The following is an 18,453-nucleotide window of genomic DNA, read 5'->3' as shown; positions in this document are numbered from 1 at the left end:
GCAGACACAAATTTCCCTTCAGTTTTGTGTGGACTAAATGGTTTCACTCACATTTCTGGACCTGAATGTTTTGGGTGCCAGTGGCTGCTAAATGCATGCATCCCTCTTATTAAAAAAGAGGGAGCTCAAGATCTTAATTAGTTCTTGTGGAAGGGGCGTTGCCATTCATGTTCTCCAACTTGGGTAGTCTATAAGCTTAGTATTCAGTCAAATACGGCTGTGTAGGCTCTCTATATAGTGAGTGTAAAGTGCTACTTATCTCCTCCTACAGTAGTTGTTTGAGTTTGGGGAGGTGACTCTTCTATGAAGCTTTGTGAATCTTCTAGAAGAAGGATAAATTTGGGACACCAAGGAGACATGAGTAAAATCCCTTGCAGTGCAGGATTCTTGCCTAGCATGATGCTGGGAAGTTGTTTATAGTATAGCTATCCTGTGAGGTTTAGAACAGGCTTAAGCCTGACAAGCTTTGCATCACTTGGGATGACAAACTGTGACTTCCATGTGTCTCATCCACACTGCTGACTACTGGAGTGCGGACCTGCAGTATCCACTCAAGCTCTGCCAGGATGCTGAATCACATTACTACATGGTTGGGTTGGCGTTATCTGTGCTCAGTTTGTAAGAGTTCAGGTGTATTCTGGGCAATGGTCAGGCTTTTTCCCTCATCCTGAATTCTCAGCCTCAGTCCAACCATGAGCGTATGTGTATAGAATCATTGAATTGTCTAGGTTGGAAGGGACCTTTAAGATCATCAAGCCCAACCTAACCTAACACTGCCAAAACACACCACTAAACCGTGTCCCTAAGCACCACGTCTTTTAAATACCTCCAGGATGGTGATTCCACCACTTCCAAGGGAAAGCAGGGGAAACTGTGCTTAACTGATAGTTCGGTACTACCTTTACATTACTTATTTGACTATTTGTTAGGGTGAAAATTGTAGTATTTCCTTATCTCACAAAGGGAAAGATTTGTCATTTATACAGTGTGGTTTGTGAGATGGAGGAAAGGCACTAGAGAAATGAAAAAAAAAATAGTCATTTATGTCTAACAGGCACTGGAGTGAGCACTTACGTGTTGGTACCTGTCTTTCCTGCAGGCTGGATGCATGCTGGCTACCCCATCATGGGCCACCTGGATTCAGTGAAGGAGATGTTAGACATGAAGCACATGCAAACTACTGGTCTTTGGGGCCCTGTTCATGAACTGGGACACAATCAACAGCAGAAAGCGTGGGAGTTTCCCCCTCATACCACAGAGGCCACCTGCAACCTCTGGTCTGTTTATGTTCACGAGAACGTGCTGGGGATTCCCAGGCATAAAGCGCATCAGGCGCTCAGGTCACAGTGTCGGGAGGCAAGGATAAGAGAGTATCTGAAGAAAGGCGCTAAACTAAAGGATTGGGAGGTCTGGACTGCTCTGGAGACATACCTGCAGGTAACTGGGAAAAGTGGGTGTATTCTTAGTGCAGTCAGTGAAGCCTGTATCAGAAGGATGCCTGCAGCTTGGTGACTGTAGCTGTCATGCCTTTCAAGTGTTTGCTTACAATCTGGGTTCATCTTGGGTCCGGAAAGCACTCTATCTATACAGATAGAGCATCTGTTGCTGATGTCTCCTGCAAACCTTCCTTTGCCAGACTGGGACTTAGCTGCTCAGGAGAGAGCTTAGTTCAATATATTAATATTTTTCCCTAGGAGAGAAGCAGGAACTGCTTCTTGTTATACAGCATGGGAAAAGGATGATCAAATTTGGGCACAGCTCTTTAACCTGCTGCAGATTTTCTGTGGGACATTGGGCTAGTTGGCCAAAAAAACCTCTTGGCATTGTAAAGTGTCTAGAAGAGCCAGGCTTCTAGCAGTATCCTGGTGAGATACATGACTAGGCTCCTCTTTACATAATATTAAAAAGAGCAGGGTGTTTGTATCAGCCAATGCACTGAGTGGAGCCAGTGTAGTCCATCAAGTGGCAAGGGGATGGGTTCAGCTTATCCTCTTGCACATGTAGCTTGATCCCTCACCATTGTTGAGACTCTAAAGCATGAACCATGTCCTAGATTAAACTGCATTCTTTTTGGAAGCATGTGAGAGATGTGAGAGAGACTTTTTCCTTCACAGAATCACAGAGTGATAGGGGTTGGAAGGGACCTCTGGAGATCATCTAGTCCAACCCCCCTGCCAGAGCAGGGTCACCTAGAGCAGGTTGCACAGGAACGCGTCCAGGCGGGTTTTGAACGTCTCCAGAGATGGAGACTCCACCACCTCTCTGGGCAGCCTGATCTGTCACTTCCCCCTTTCCCTTTCTTCCCTGTAGCAACTAGTAGTCTAATGGAGAGAGCACTCAACAGGATTTTCACTGGGGACTTTAAGGTGAATGTCCATTATGATGGCTTAAGCTACTGACTGTTGTGAGTATCTCTCAGCCCCCTTGTCTAGGAGCTCTCACATCTTATGTGAACAACAAAATATTTATTGGAGGAGATTGATCCTGATTTTTTCACATCCCAGAGGAGTGCTCGAATCATCAAGCTGAAAAGTCAACATCTGTTTTCTCTGGTGCAACGAATACCAAAATAGTTATACAGAGCGGGACAGTTTCAAAAGGGGAAATGAAAATTTTCCCCATACTACCTTACCAGTTTGGCCACTGCCATGCTGCCTCACCCACACCCTATAGGCTGGGATCTCCTGTCTCCTATCTGGCTCCTGACAGGACTGCTGGGATAAATGTGACATGAAAGAACAATTGCAGTTCTGTCTGTATACTGCCCCTATAGCAGCTATATTTTTTTTTTCTATGGAATGGTTTCTATGTTCCATTGAGCCTCACATTTGGCTGCCATTTAGATGCTTTTCACATTCCTTCAATCCAGGAAGGCTTCAGCATTGATCTTCAGGCCTTTTTAGGTCTAGCTCCAGTATGGTTCTTACACTTGCGTGGCAGCACAGTGTCCTCTTGTCTTGCTGTTGGCTGATGGAGCATACCATCTCTCAGAGTTCAGCCTGGATTACCTCTCCAGAGTGGTCACTAAAGCCTGTAACACAGATCTTGCAAAGAAGAGTATAAAACAATTAGAAAATTAGCTAATTGACCCAACAGATTTACAGATTTAAATGGAACGACAAAACTCCTGTCTCTACTGTTCTGTCTTCACCTTCTCACCGCTTGCTTTGGATTAAAGTCAGAGACCTCCCAGGGTCTGTCTAGACAAGGAAGAAGAAGCACTTGCGGCATGCTCCAAAGCACTGGTTCCCTGAGTTGTCCAGGATGTCCAACAGTTCACCCCCACAAGTACCTGTGTTTTCTTCCCATAGAAAACTGGCAGCGGGGGAGGAACAGACAGTTTTCACTGTGGACATGTGACAAGGAGTTGTGAATTGTCTGGGATGCATTCTGCAGTTCAGACATAACCTAACAGTGTGGAGCCTCGTCCAGTATAAGTTTGCATCCTGTTTTTGACCTGGCCGTTTCATCTCCCACCTTCCAGTCAGCCTCCTCATGGCTCTCCAGCTTTCTCACAAAAACATAACGCCTAGTCCATAGCTAGTCCCCAAACCTGGAATTTCCGTATCAATAGGGGATTATCAGCAATAGATAACCTGCCTGTTTGTTCTGCTTAATGTAGAAGTGCTGGCTTCTGCTTAGCTCTTCCAGCATGATGGAGGATTTCTGGAATGCAATTTAGTGTCAATCTATTTAGTATCAGAAAGTGAGATGTAGGTCATGGCTTGGTAAGGAACTGTGGACATAGGGTAGACATTCTGCATCCTGCCATGCTGTTGTTCCAAGTCGCTTTTCATATTAACTTCATCTTGAGCAACAACATAGGCTTCCCCTCCCTCTTTCCTTTAAATTCTTTTCTCATGCAACAGCAGTTTTTCTATTGGAATCCCTTTTGTTCTTATTCCTAGCCAGAGCATGCCCTATTCACGGTCTCTCCTTCCTGTTTTCTGATTACTCCTTGATCTCCTGGGCTGCTGCCTTCCAGGTTCTCTGTCAGTGTCCTCTCTGATGCTTTTTCACTGCACAAGAAGCTTTCTTCTGCCCAAACAAGCAGCTTGTATAGTTGATGGCTGATATTTCTGGCTGTTCCTAATGCATCTTTCATCTCCGTTTCTTTTGGTGGGCCAGTGTAATGGGAAGGTGTATTTTTCTGTACTCTAGTGCTGTAAATTATGCTCTGCAGCCTGAAAGTTGGATGCCTTCACCTAACTTTACATTTATTCTAAAAGACGCTGCAGAAACCTATGGAATTTTTTACTGCTTGTAACACAGGAATAATGTCAGTGAAACGAGAAGTTCCTTGTTTTTACACTGTATTCTTCTCCATCAGTTGCAGGAAGGGTTTGGTTGGGACCCCTTCACCCAACTCTTCTTTGACTACCAGAAAATCTCCACCATCCCAAAAGACAACGCTTCTAAGATGAACTTGTGGGCACAGAAGTTTTCTCAGAAGGTGAATAAGAACCTGGCTCCTTTTTTTACAGCCTGGGGTTGGCCTATCAAGAAAGAGCTGTCTGTGGAACTGTCCTCTTTACCCAGCTGGGAAGAGGACCCAATGAGATCCTATAGACCATGAAGGAAAAATATCGAAATTTTGATTCTCAGGCTAGCTATGGGCTATCTTTTTCTCCTTGTGTCATGTATGATAGCTCACAGGCTTTTAGCTTTACACTAAATTCTTTAGTTTCCCGCTGTCAACAGAGGTCAACCCCAACAGAAATTCAGCAGAAACTTGTGTGCAGCTCAGCAATCATCTAAGCCATCTTCTGAAGGGTTAAATAATGAGCTTTGTTCTGTGTTCTTCACTTCAGGAGGAATGTAATTCTGAGTAGATTTAGTTTCTGCAGAACTTTTCTCTGATGAAATGGAAATTTTCAGGGTGGAGCAGTCACTGGAGTGATCTCAAGGACAATACCAATAGAATATGGGTCTGTAAAGCAAATATTAGCCTCCACAGTGTTGTATTCTTCAGTTATAATTTCACTAACGTGAGATTTTCACTATGGTTTTGATTACCCTAAAATCCCTAATCTTTAATCACTCTAACTATGCAGAACTTCCAGACCTACCCTCATGAAAATGACCTTATAATGCTTATATACAGCTTATATAATACATAGCTAATAGTGAAATGCTGTAGATGTCTTCCTACATTGTATGACTCTGTGACCCAATGCCCAGCTTTATGTAAGTCAGTCAATTATGTAAATCGTAGCTGACTCTCTTACTATAGCCTGACAGCATGATACACGCCATGCAAGATTGGAGAATGGAAACAAAGAGGGAGGTGACTTGATTGTAGTCAGTAGTGGTTTAACTCGTGGACTCATCAAAGGTTAAAAAAATAGGCACTGGCATGACAGCATGAGGTAGCAGACAGGAGGAAGACAGCAGTTCATCAAGGCAGAGGACCAGGCTTTTCCAAGGAGCAAAAGAAGTTAAATCTTTCTCCCACCTCATACATAATTGCTTGGCTAGCACACCACACTGGTGATTCCACAGGGCTGGCAACCATGTTAATGCTTAGCCTAATAGCATACCAGTCCCAACCCATTCCTTGTGTATCAGCAATAAATAAAACAATTGTTGTGGACTTGCAGGTTGTGTGTGTGGTCCTACTTGCATGTCTCTATGCCCACAAAAAAAAAGCCTAAATAGAAGTGACCCAAAGGTTTGTTACAGCAGCTTTTCATCCTTGTTCTGGCTCAGATAAGGTTCTGATTTCCCTGTGATTCATTGGCCTAATATTTTGCATTGTCTTTTAAATTGTCTTTCCATTCTTATTTACTACTCATATGGGTTGTTCTTCCAATAAAATAAATGCAGAGGCTAATCATAGCTTAGACAGTGTTTCGTACTGTTTTTGTCCTGGTTTGAAGATTCAGAAGAAAATTTACATGCTATAAAGATTTAGACCTGATCTACAGAAGCAAATTTCATGCCTAATGAGTTTAATGAATAAGAGTTGAGTTCGGGTATATTAAAAAAGTGCTTAAAATATTTTCAGATCTGTTACCCAAGTATGTCAGGATCTACTTCTTTTTCATGAATGCACAACAAAATGGATCTTGAAATACTTCAGTGAAAAAAAGACAAAAGAAAAAGGTGATGGGTTGGATTCTGGGCTAGGATGGATTAGTTCAACCATAGGGATTCCAGTGGAGAAGCTACAATTTATTTACACCAGCTCTAAATGCAGCCTGAAATATTTAGGCATACATAGTAAAGCAATTCAAAATTGTACTAACTCAAATTAATTTCACCCTCAGAATGATGTCTGTTCTCCTCCATAAAATTTAAAAAGAAAGCAACGTAGCATAAATCAGAGAAAAGCTTGGCAGAAAGGCCAAACTGAGATTGTAGCAATAAATCAAGAAAATGTTATCATAGAATCATAGAATGGTTTAGGATTGGAAGGGCCCTTAAAGATCACCTAGTTCCAACCCCCTGCCATGGGCAGGGACACCTCCCACTAGACCAGGCTGCTCAATGCCCCATCCAACCTGGCCTTGAACACTTCCAGGGATGGGGCATCCACAACTTCCCTGGGAAAACTGTTCCAGTGTCTCACCACCCTCACAGTGAAAAGTTTCTTCCTGATAGCTCATCTAAATCTACGCTCTTTCAGTTTAAAATTGTTAGCCCTCATCCTATCACTACACTCTCTGATAAAGAGTCCCTCCCCATCCTTCCTGTAGGCCCCCATTAGGCACTGGAAGGCTGCTATAAGGTCTCCCTGGAGCCTTCTCTTCTCCAGGCTGAACAACACCAACTCTCTCAGCTTGTCTTCACAGGAGAGGTGCTCCAGCCCTCGGATCATCTTTGTGGCCCTCCTCTGGGCTCGTTCCAACAGCTCCATGTCCTCCTTATGTTGGGGGCCCCAGAGCTGGACACAGTACTGCAGGTGGGGTCTCAGCAGAGTGGAGTAGAGGGGCAGAATCGTCTCCCTCAACATGCTGGCCGTGCTTTTTTTGATGCAGCCCAGGATGTGGTTAGCTTTCTGGGCTGCGTGCACACCTTGCCGGCTCATGTTGAGCTTCTCATCCATCAACACCCCCAAGTCCTTCTCATCAGGGCTGTTCTCAATCTATTCTCCACCCAGCCTGCATTTGTGCTTTGGATTGCCCCGACCTGGGAGCAGGACCTTGGCCTTCTTGACCTTTGTGATGCTGGCATAGGCCCACATCTCAAGCCTGTCACAGAGACAGACTGCAAAATAACATGAAACAGTTAATAATTTCTGTGAAAATGTAGTTTAAGCATCAGTCACAGAGCAGCATGCAGTCTGGGAAAATCCCAGGACACACCTGAGGCTGATCTGAGCAGGAGCTGAAGTGGAAAAAAAGTAAAATAGATTAGTAGGCCACATTGACCTTAGCAGAAATGAAAACAGAAACAGGATTTTCGAGCTTTGATAAAATAAGGATGAATGGGTTCACTGGTGAGGTTTTCAAGTTACATGTAGAAGTACTGGCCTCATTTTTACATTTTTACATTTTTGCTTTGAGTGGAAAGTTGCCTGCTACTGCTATACACTCCCTTCTGCTAGTAGGGAGCTTGAAGCCAAACAAAGGTCTGAAAATGACTGTCCTTTTATTATCAAGCTAATGGCGATTTCACCAGTAGGTGAAGTGTCAGATTTGCTGTGATGGTTGGAGAAACACACAGAGGCACAATACCACTCCAAGAGCAAACGTGAAATAGAATTTCGATGATTCTGTCAATTTTATTAACTACTTCTGTGTTAACTGCTTACTGGCTAGCAGCAAATTATTTTCAAACATGGCCTTTTCTTTTGTTGGTAGTAAACAACTCAGTGGCATTGAATGAGCCACTAATTTAATAACAGGTTCTGCTCATTTTGATTTCTCAAAATTTGGCTAGACAACCAGAGAAAGTTGTGCTATTTGTATTGATTATTTTAGCCTTTGATTCTCCAGCAGCAGCTGCAGGAAGTAACCCATAAATGAAGCATAGCTAAAATGGGATTCGTCTGCCCTGGTTTAGGCCTCCAAAAGTTCGCCTTCTCAATCTGAGTTGCTCACCCAAGGCTTCCTTTAGGGACAAGGCAGGACCTTCTGCAGGCATCTGCAGAAAGCAATTCATCCCCTAAGACAGCGAAGGGGGTTTGCCCCTTGCAGGTCTCTCTTTTTCTCTAAGGTTGGTAAGATGAATTGTCACCTTAGCATGAAAGCAAGTGAACTCTGCAGTATGGCAGTGACATATATGATTTTTTTGATCACTTTCCTCGGGTGTTCAGTGCTACGTGCGCCTGTCTCGCGGACTTGAAGTCTCTTCCCACTCAATTTTGCATAGTATAACCATGCCAATAATAGGACAGCTGAATGTTCATGAGAATGGGGAATGATGGCTGGAGAGGATGAATGACTGAAAGCGGCTCTTGAAAACACGCAATATGAGTTGGTTACTGGCAGAGCAAGCAGAGGTTGGATTTCCATTGCAGAGCACTGGGGTATTAGGGGTCCAGAGAGTTCTGTGGGATTAGGAGTGGGATAAAAAAGCTTGCTGAGTAATTTAGTAGTTGACAGCCTAAGGCTACAGAAGAAAGAAAAGAAGCCTGTTGCAGGTGAAGAGATTTTGGGCAGTCAGGTGGAACTGTGGAGAGCGCAAGCTATATGAATGAACTGAAGTTTGAATGGGCCCCAGTATTCCCTAAATAAAACTCTTCTGGAATACAGGAATGGCTCTTTTATTTGAGAAAATACAGTTCCTTTTGCACAATATTTTTTGAAACAGTTTTTTTTGGTGTAAACACCGCATCGCGCAGCGGTTCCCCGTTAGAGAAGTTCTCACCTTTGGTGCCACTTGCCCTGTGGTACAAATGCAGGACAGGAAAGGGAGGAGCCAGTGAGAGACTTACAGAGTTGCCTTTAAAAAAACCTTATCAACAACTTTTAATAAAGTCCATAGGCATTTTCTATTTGCAAGTTACAGCTCTCCTGCAGGTGACCAGCCTTCCGTTAAGCCCAAAGAAACACTGTTGAAGATGTAAGCATTATTTTTAGACCCTACCATTTGTTTGGTTCGTTCATATGTTTGAACTAAACAAGAGCAATAACACAGTGCCTAATTCTAAAGCCTCTGAAATCAATGGAGGTCTGCTATACAGAGACCATTAAGTAGTCTTTGGGTCAGAACGGAAGCTGAACCGATTCAGTCATCCAGTTACAAAATGCAGTTCCCCTTTCTCATCCTGCCCTTTGCTGTTCTCTGTACTGCAGTTACATGGAGTTTTGCTTCGTCTGTTCGCTCTGCTCACTATCCACCATCATTTGCTTCTGACCTTTTTAATATACTCTGTATTTCCTCCTGAATTGTTTCATTAAATACAGTCTCTTTTTATCAATCAAACGCTCAAAGGCACTGCTGTGTGGGGCTGTGTGCCTTCTCTATTTTATTTAAAAAAAATACATTTAGCATAAAAAGACTGCTACGTGGGAACCATAGAATATAAAACATTATGATGCAATTGAAATATATTGCAGCATTACATGTTTATTTTTGTAATAAGTTATTTCCATTGCATGTATTACCTCAGATCCCCCTTTTTCCACCAAAAGCTCTTTGCTTAATGTAGGAATTATCAGACTTCCTATATATGTGCAACCATAGTTTTAAATTCTGTCATCTGACGTGCTTTTTTCTTCCCAAGATAAAACTCATTCAGGATATAGCAGAGAGGGGCAATCAGGCAGCACTACATTGGAATGGCACCCATAAATCTGGCAGTCTTACTTTTTGCAACTTAAATAACATTGGTTTAGCATTCCTATAAATTTTTGTATGTATGTAGATGTATAAAGACAACCAGGTATAAATATAATTAGAAATGGAATTTGTTGCATATATGTGCATACGCTTTCCCAATTTGATATTGTTCAGTTATAAACTATGCATTCATTATTTTACTTTAAATTTGTCTGCCCTAGTATGAAACATGAAATTGTTTTAGTAAGTTAGGAGAGAGAAGTGAAAATAAGTCACTTCACCATGAGGTATAATGTATGTAAGAGACAGAGATTTTATTATATGTGTAGACATGTACTTTATTGGATCGGAAATAGCCATTGAAGTATAAACTATGATCATTCATTATTAAGATACTGGTGGCTTCTTTCCATAAAGTATACCGTGACTTAATTCAAGATATGTGGATGTTTTCAGATCAGGCATACTTGGCATTTAACACCCTGTAGGGAAATGTAGAGACCTGGGTTATTTTCATTAATTATTCCTTGTTCTGCGCCATGATAATGCAGATTCAACCATGCAGATGTAGAACCTTGAAAGTGGAACTTTATTATGACTGCGATTTCAGAAAAAAAATCATACAACTGAGAAGAAAGTGTTCTGATCACTGATGCACTGAAGAAAAGGTCCCTTGTGGGAGTGTTTCAGAGGCAAAGCGCTGCGTTGGATGTGCAGGCTGTGACAAAGGCGCTGGCTCTGTGGTACAGGTTATGTCGAGATCTACCAGTAGAACTGGAGCGTATGCAAGCCAGAGCCAGCTTTAAACTGTTGTGAGCACGTTGGAGGCTGCTTATCAGTAGTTGCCATAGCACAGAGCTCTGTGGGAGTTAACAAGTGCAAGGAGTAGCTTGGCTAAAGCCTGTGCAGGGCGAGACGGAAACATGCACACTGACAAGAGTTCATTTCAGAATGGCCACAGGGGACGGCAGATGTTTAGCCTGTTCTGAGGGAACTTCCTCACTTACCCTGCAATCATCATGCCAAATGAGAGCATTGTTTTTTGGCTTAAATTGCCTTTCATAACAGTGAGCATCTATTCCAAAATAAACAGAATTCTGCGGAGTGTAGAGACTGGTGTCTGGTAAATGCCTATCAATAGGTATGTCGTGTCGCCCAACGTCTATTGATAGTTTGCATTGCTTAAAATCTGTGGGCTTTCATGAAAAAAAAAATCCACAATTTACACAAGACTTCTTTTCAGTAGTGGATTCTGCAGTATCTGATATTATCTTTCTTGTGTGCAGTGTTTGCCTGTCTTCCCTTTTTGGACCTACCTTATAAAGGGGTGAAAGCAGGGGATGTTACTGAAACCCTGGGCTACAGAAATTAATCAATAGCTGTTACTTTCTGCATTTGCCTCTACAGTAAAAATTGTCCCCACTGTGTGGCACTGGATTATCTCCTGCATTGCCAATAATTTAGATAGGCTATGTGCCTGGACAACTAGGAAGAACAGCTGGTAATTATTTATACTGAAAAGCCCTTGGTAAGGGAAAAATACAAAAGAATATTGGCGTCTGGCTGAGAGCACAAGTGCTTGCAAACCAGAAGTCTTGACTTTGTCCTGCACGGCCACTAGGTGAGGTGAAAGGAGGTGGTGAAATAAGAGCCCAGGAGGTAAAAAGCTGATAGAACATCAGACTGGGCTCTCCCATTACGTCGTTCCTTCATCTGACTAACATGTACTTCAGCTACTTGCGTCTTTGGACCTATTTCTGCCTCCGAGTCCTAAGGTTGTTCGGTATCACTGCCTTTGAGCCCAGTACACTGGCTACCTTGATTATTTCTTTGAGAATCGCTTGGAGTGTGGAATTCAATGGGACTGGATAAATCACTCTTTTCCCACAAATGCCAAGAACCTCTTCATAAGTGAAACTGAAATGCAAAGTTTGGTGAGCCTGTGATCCATAGTCAGGAGCATAGAATGCAATTCTGTGAGCTTAGGTGCAGAACTGGTGTGCGCACTGATGTAGACAGACTATGGCTATGCTCCAGCCTTCAAGTAAGAAGCTGACGTGTGGTTGAGATGACCCATTAGCAGTGGAAGGCCCAAAGATAAACAGGATGACCAAGATGTACAGCAGAGCAGTGTTGGATATCACCAAAAGGGCTCGGCAGGTGCACAATATTCGGTACTAGTTAGGGATATGGCCTCGTGAAGTTGGCTGTAAATAAACCCAGGCAGAATTGGGACCTGATGAAATCCACCCACGGGTCCTGAGGAAACTGGCAGATGAAGTTGCTAAGCCACTTGGAAAAGTCGTGGCAGTCTGGTGAAGTTCCCACTGACTAGAAAAGGGGAAACATAACCCTCATTTTCAAAAAGGGAAAAAAGAAAGACCCAGGGAACTACAGGCCAGTCAGTCTCACTTTTCTGCCTGGCAAGATCATGGAGCAGATCCTCCTGGAAACTCTGCTAAGGCACACGGAAAATAAGGAGGTGATCAGTGACAGGGAGGGAGATAAGAGTCTCCACAGCAAGCCACCTCTGATATTTATGGCCTCTACCATGCCCTTTTTCTCTGATCCTTCTATTCTGGATAGCTTGGCCAACCTCAGTGCCAAAGACACTTCTTATTCCAAGCCTGTTGACATTACTGAGGTGGGGCCTTTCTCACCCAGCATGCACTAAAAAGCATGTGAGTGCAACGCTGCTCTGCCCTCAGCGGCTGGTTTCTGCCTTTTCCTGCTCTGAGAACACCAAGGCTCAGCAGCATCTCTAGTTTGATCCCAGCAAACAGAGGGAAGGAAAAAACCTTAAGTGGGTGATCTCAATGAGGAATTAACAGATCTGGTTTGACAGGATTCATGTTTTCTTTGGTTTGGCAGTTCATGCAGGGCCTCTGTTTTACATAGAAAGTAAAAAAAAAGGTTACCTTGACCTTAACAAAAAAAGTAATAGCTATTTCGGTGTTCACCAAAGTCACCTGACTGAATAGTCAAGAGAGCAAAAGCATTTACCTAATCAAAGAGGTTCAGCCTAGGAGATGACAGCCATTTGCTATCATTATGCTTTTTAGGCCACCAGGGTCCTGCGAGGGTGAGAGCCTTGTTGTGCTCGGCGCTGTGCAAACACGCAGGAAAAAATGGTACCTTTCCCTACAGGCTACAGTCTGATTAAGCAAATGAAAGAGGTTTGAAAGATAAAATAGTTTAGCCAGAGCTAGCTCAAGATGAAAATCACTATCTTGTGACTTTCAGGCCTAGGTCAGGCCTCGTCCCTGTCCCTCGAATGAGCTACAGTCTGCCACCTGCCCTTTGCTGTGTGCCCCAGTGCTGTGTGCTGAGGAGAGCGAGGAGGCCAGGGCCACTCCATGGCTCTGCCAGGCTTTGGCTTCTCGGTGTGAGAAGTGTCCCTCAGCAAGGGCCAGCTGCTCCTAAGAGAAAGTGAGCTTGGAGCTGAGGGTGACGGCAGCACAGGCAGTGCCCTCATGGACTGGGCACGGCCCCATGGAGTCTGAACGCTGCAGGCAGAGCTGGCTGCTGGTGGCTGAGTCCTTCAACAGTCCCAGGCAAGGCAAAGGATGAGCCAGGGCCGGTGTCCATCCAGGGAGTCCAGTCAGGAACAAAAGGAGAGAGGGTCAGAGGCAGGACAGGAGACAAGCTACAACGTACCCCTGCGGGGCCCATCCTGGAGAAAAGCTACCTACAATGAATTTGTGAGAGCCACCCAGGAGGCAGGGCCAGAGACAGGCCTAGAGACAGGCACACCAACAATATCTGAAGGCCCAGGGCTGAGCCAAAATGAAGCCCCCAGGCCCATAAACAGGGCAAGTGGGTGAAGGCTCCAGGTGAGATTGGCCACTAAGACCTTTTAGTGGATTCAGCTGAAACTGCCAGCAGAAAACTATACATGGTGACTATTTTGACAACGTGTTCAAAATATGTTCTGGATCAATATCTTTGCCGTATTGGAATTACCCTGTCAAGGCAGTAATGAGACTAATAATAAATTCCACTCTGACAGCAGCTGTACAATGGCCTGAGCACCACCGATTCCACCTCTGTCGGTGGGATGAACACTAAGCCCTATGCTTATAGAGATAACTGAAGGCCTTTGTCTCCCTGAGGCATGAGACTTCCTCTTAAAATCGAGCCGTGGAAACGTAATAGCTTGTGGCTAGACCTAGTAATCTGAAGTCTACACATTATCCAATTAAAAAATTATTTGGATTGTTCTTCTACAGCTCCAGGCGTGTTAGTGTTGTAAAACAGTTTCACACCAATTAAGACACTCATAGGCAGACGAATACAGAAAGGATTAACTGGAATTATGTCTTCAAGGTACATTTCCTAACATGTCTGTTGGGGTTATTGTGTGACTAGTGGCTGTGTAAAGTTTCCTCATTCCTGTCATGTTTTCCTGGCTCACTTACTGCTGGGCTATATATTTGTGCATCACACGTGGATACAGGTTCCTCCTGAGACTGTAGACCAGCATAGCTGGTATGTATGTCAATAGCTCGTATCTGTTAAACATTTCAAATGTAGCTTCTAATCTAAAAATTGCTTCCATTTCCTTCTCTTTCAGTACTCTTTAACAAGAGGTATATCAGATGGATTCCAAAGCAGCCTATGCCTTTCTGGTGAGAGATTTAAATTCATTTGAGTTCACAACAAATTATCATCCGTGTAAGCTGTTGCTCATTGGAGATGAAGCTTTCCCAGTGCTGGTGAGCACCAACGGGCAAGTGCTAACTGCAGCATCTTGTTATGGGAAGGGCCGGAAGGTGGTTGTTTCCCATGAGGGAATTTTGAAGGACTCCAAGTTTTCCCAGTTCCTTAGAAATGCTGCAGAGTGGCTCAAGCCTTCCCCCGAGGCCCTGGTTGGAGTCCATCCTCATTTGGACTCCCTCTCCCAGCTGCTGCTCGGGGCTGGCACCAAAGTACAGGCTGGGGCAGAGCTCAGCTCCTCCCTGGGGGTGTACTGTATGGATGCCTATGACAGTACACAGGCAAAAGACTTGGTCGGCTTTGTAAAGAGGGGTGGAGGGCTGCTAGTTGGTGGCCAGGCCTGGCACTGGGCGAGTCAACACGGCAAGGAGAAGGTTCTGTTTGAATTTCCTGGGAACCGGGTGACCAGCGTGGCTGGTGTGTACATTACAGGCAGCGAGGGAGAGACTGGCACTTTCTCAGTGTCCAAAGAAATGCCAAGGATGCCTCTGATCACCCAGTGAGTATTTAAATATTTGTTTGCGCTATCTTTAGATTGTATATAGTATTTATTCTGCCTTGGGTTTTCTGCTATTGGCCTGCTGGAATGAAAAAGATCTCTTCTCCCTGTCCCAGACAGGACAGGTGACCCAAAACTGACCAACAGGGTATTCCATCCCATATGCATCACGCTCAGTATAAAAGCTGAGGGATCAAAGGGGCAAGGGGACTCTGTGCTCCCAACCAAAATCTTCCGGAAATGACGACATCCCCAACTGTAATGGTTCGGGTTGATGGAATAAATGAAGGTAGGGGCTATTTTTCTATTTCCTTCCTCAGCAGCGCCCAAACTGTGGAATGGAATCAGGCTGACCAGAGTAATCTATAATAGCCTAATTCTCTCTGCTTCCTTCCTGCCCCAGCTTTCTTCTGGCATTGCACACTTAGCATGTAATCGGAAATACCGTGGTCTTATGATGGATGGTGGCATATTGATTATTTGATGTTCTGTTGGGTACAGTTTTGGTCAGATGATGAATGAATTTTTGGTTATGCAATAAGGGAGCAGTGCGGGTACATGGTCCATAAATGCTTCCAGAGGAGGCATTAACTTGTTGGTCGATGTGAAGTACCACTACTGCTCTTCGTCAAATTCAGATGCAAATTCAGGTGCAAAGACATTTCACCTGAAGATGTCATTGCATGGAACTGAGTGTTTTGTCTTCCCTGAGGAGAGCTACTCTGGAAAGAAAAAATCCCACACTGTTACGGAATTTTTCTAGTTGGACATATAAAATCACAAGTCACTTGTAGCGTAGAGGGGTCCCACCTGCAGGGAGGAGCGAACAGGACAGGTGACCCAAAACTGACCAACAGGGTATTCCATCCCATATGCATCACGCTCAGTATAAAAGCTGAGGGATCAAAGGGGCAAGGGGGCTCTGTCTTGTTTTTTCTTCAATGGCCGACGTCTGAGGAGGACCCTGTTTGTTCGTCTGCCTTTGATCCCAATCCGAGCATTCCTGACTCTAGTTCCGAAATTCAGCTCCTGTCTGTCGCTGACTGCAGTCTGGGACTTTCCCTGTGTCTGCTGGTGACGCGATTGTCATCCTGGGAGCTGGATGTGGTTTTGTATATATTGTATACTTTTTTTTCCTTTAATTTTTATTATTCTATTATTATTTACTATTTTCTTATTTATTATTATTTTCATTAAAGTAGTTTAGTTCTTTTTCTAAACTCATAAATCTCCTTATCTCTTCCTCTCCTCTCTGAGGAGAGAGTAGGGGGAGGGCTATCTGTCGTTCTGATCAGCCAATCCGGCCAAAACTACGACAAACTTGATGACTATCATATGACTTACGTTGTTTATATCTTGATAATGCCTGTGTTTTTTTTTCTAAGGTCTAGAAGCATGGAGAAGCACTTGGCTTTATATTCCTTTATATTCCAGAAGAATAGCCACTCTGCATTTTCCTGCTTCTGCTGTTGCAGCTAAGCTACAGGTGAACATTTGCCTTTGTTTCTCACTACAGTCAGAAGAGCTTTCCTTGCTACCATTCGTATTTCTTTGAAGTTTGTCTTGGCCTTACTGAGACATAAATCTTAAACAATTTCTCCCCAAGTTTCTCCTATCATAAACCTCTTTCTACATTGCTTAAATTATATTCTCTCACTTCTGTCCTGAAAAATGAATGCTCTATGCACCTGTAATGGACACACTTCTGATTTTCATCTGCTCCGTACTGTGGCCATCTCATGTTGATCTCATACCTTCTCTGCGCCCTTCTCCATTCCCCTAGAGAAGGCAGAGGTCAAATCAGACAAATACGTATATTGTTGCTTTCAAGATAAAAGGACTAATCCCTGTATTGATAGTGAATAGTGTGAGAAACAATAAGGTTGAATATTATCTATGTGAAAGAGACTACTAGATATTTCTGCCCACAATAAAAATATCTTATTTGCCCCATCTTGCTGTCTTCTGCTGTCGTCCTGCCTCATTTCAAAGCCTCCATCTGATTGATGTCTGTGCCAAGGTGAAGAAGAATGTTTCATATGGTAGAGTACTGTTGACTTTCCCTGCCAAGACAAGAGCATCTTGTTGCCTATGGTAGCTACAGAACATACTGAGTTTGGAGTGGAGCGACCCAAACCTGTCCAAGTTGCAGTGCCTTTTGGTGACCATTGTTCCCCACCAGATGCAGATTGGCTGTCACACTGATCACCTCATCTATGCTGAAGAGCTGAAGCAACCTCCCTTGGTGGTAAAGAAGTTCAAAGTTGAAAAAACCGCCATGGAAGTGTCTAGTCTGTGGGGTGGCCTTATATATATCATAGTGCCAAAGGAGAGCACATTAGGCCACATATCAGTCACAATTAAAGAGGCTGTGCAGGTCCATTATTCAGGCTTGGTAAATGGTCCCAGAACCTAACTATAGGCAGATGAGTAAAGACGTATTTCTGTATTGATATCTTGCCTATATTTTCCTTTTTTTTTTTTTGTGGTCATGTATGGAGAAGACCTCAGAATAAGTAATACCCCAGGAAAGCCTTTGCATAAAGTTTCGTATTTCTCAGTGCAAAAAATATATTGATAGGACTTTCATTTAGGAATTAATTTCTGTCCGTGTTCCCAGTATAAGCATGTCTGAGACACCTTTAAAGTGGCTTGATATTAAAAACTGATCCCCTTGGGATCAGCAAAGATGACGACCCCTCACCAGAATCTCAGGATCTCCCCCTGATTCAGTAAAACCCAGTTACATCTGGACTAACTTATTGTTTCTGAGGCTGTGCAGAGGGTTTTAGCTATGGTGATTCTCCTCTCTCTTCACACTTAAAACTTATTTTTAAATTGGCTACCTTTTTTCACCTGAATACTGAATTAGGGGAAACCGACATCTCTGCCTGGCAGTCAACCATCCGTCAGTACCCAGCACCCTGGGCTGAGCTGGCCACAGAGAACATCATCCTGACAGTACCAGCTGCTGTTGCACACCACATGGACAACCCAGAGAGTCTGCTTTCCATCTGCAACAAGATGATGAATGCAATAGCCAGACTGGCAGCTATCCCAGCAACTTTTCCAAGGCCAGAGAGGATGGTGGCAGATGTCCAGATATCTCATGGCAAGTATAATAACTAGAACATTTTGTCTTTGTCTGTGGTGGATATTTGTAAGGGAAATACACAAGGCAGTAACATTATCACAAGATCATGCAAATACTCAAATCAGCGGATGTATCCCGCCGAATTCAAGGAGACTGCTCGTAAGAATCTCCTGTGAACGTCAAGAACTTGTTGTACACAGAAGTAACACATTCTGCTGCTAAATCTGAGGCTATCCCAGGGTAAAACACAGTGGAGGAAGACAGGCTGGCCACCAAATGACACATGTACTGTGTCGTGTTATTCTTGTAACTGTGGGAGTGAGTTTATACTAATTGCAACAGAAAGAAGGGAAACAGAGCTAGGTGTTTCAGGCAGGACAAATGAGATCTTGAAACTTAATTTAAGGCATGTAAC

General features: G+C 43.7%; 2 protein-coding genes across 4 annotated transcripts in view; both read left to right on the top strand.

The window, feature by feature from the left end:
• TCAF2 (TRPM8 channel associated factor 2) overlaps positions 1–14,398 on the top strand; it is a 24,333-nt gene extending 9,935 nt beyond the window's left edge. For 2 of the 3 annotated variants that reach the window (XM_063321953.1, XM_063321952.1), the window contains 2 exons: positions 1,100–1,437; positions 4,331–5,698. In XM_063321953.1, coding sequence (XP_063178023.1) covers positions 1,100–1,437; positions 4,331–4,576 — 584 coding nt within the window. In that variant the 3' untranslated portion in view covers positions 4,577–5,698. Of the gene's footprint in view, positions 1–1,099; positions 1,438–4,330; positions 5,699–14,302 lie in introns of those variants that run through there. The other variant, XM_063321954.1, reaches the window with a different exon arrangement.
• LOC134509424 (TRPM8 channel-associated factor 2-like) lies at positions 14,385–18,453 on the top strand (the record flags this gene model as incomplete). Its single annotated transcript, XM_063321951.1, has 3 exons — positions 14,385–14,944; positions 16,330–16,430; positions 17,817–18,453. Coding segments are annotated over 2 exons (654 nt in total), but the record flags the coding sequence as incomplete, so codon positions are not given.

The sequence above is a fragment of the Chroicocephalus ridibundus genome, unplaced genomic scaffold (genome assembly GCF_963924245.1).
Source record: "Chroicocephalus ridibundus unplaced genomic scaffold, bChrRid1.1 SCAFFOLD_37, whole genome shotgun sequence".
NCBI lineage: Eukaryota > Metazoa > Chordata > Aves > Charadriiformes > Laridae > Chroicocephalus > Chroicocephalus ridibundus.
This window is presented reverse-complemented; position numbering and strand designations above follow the sequence as displayed.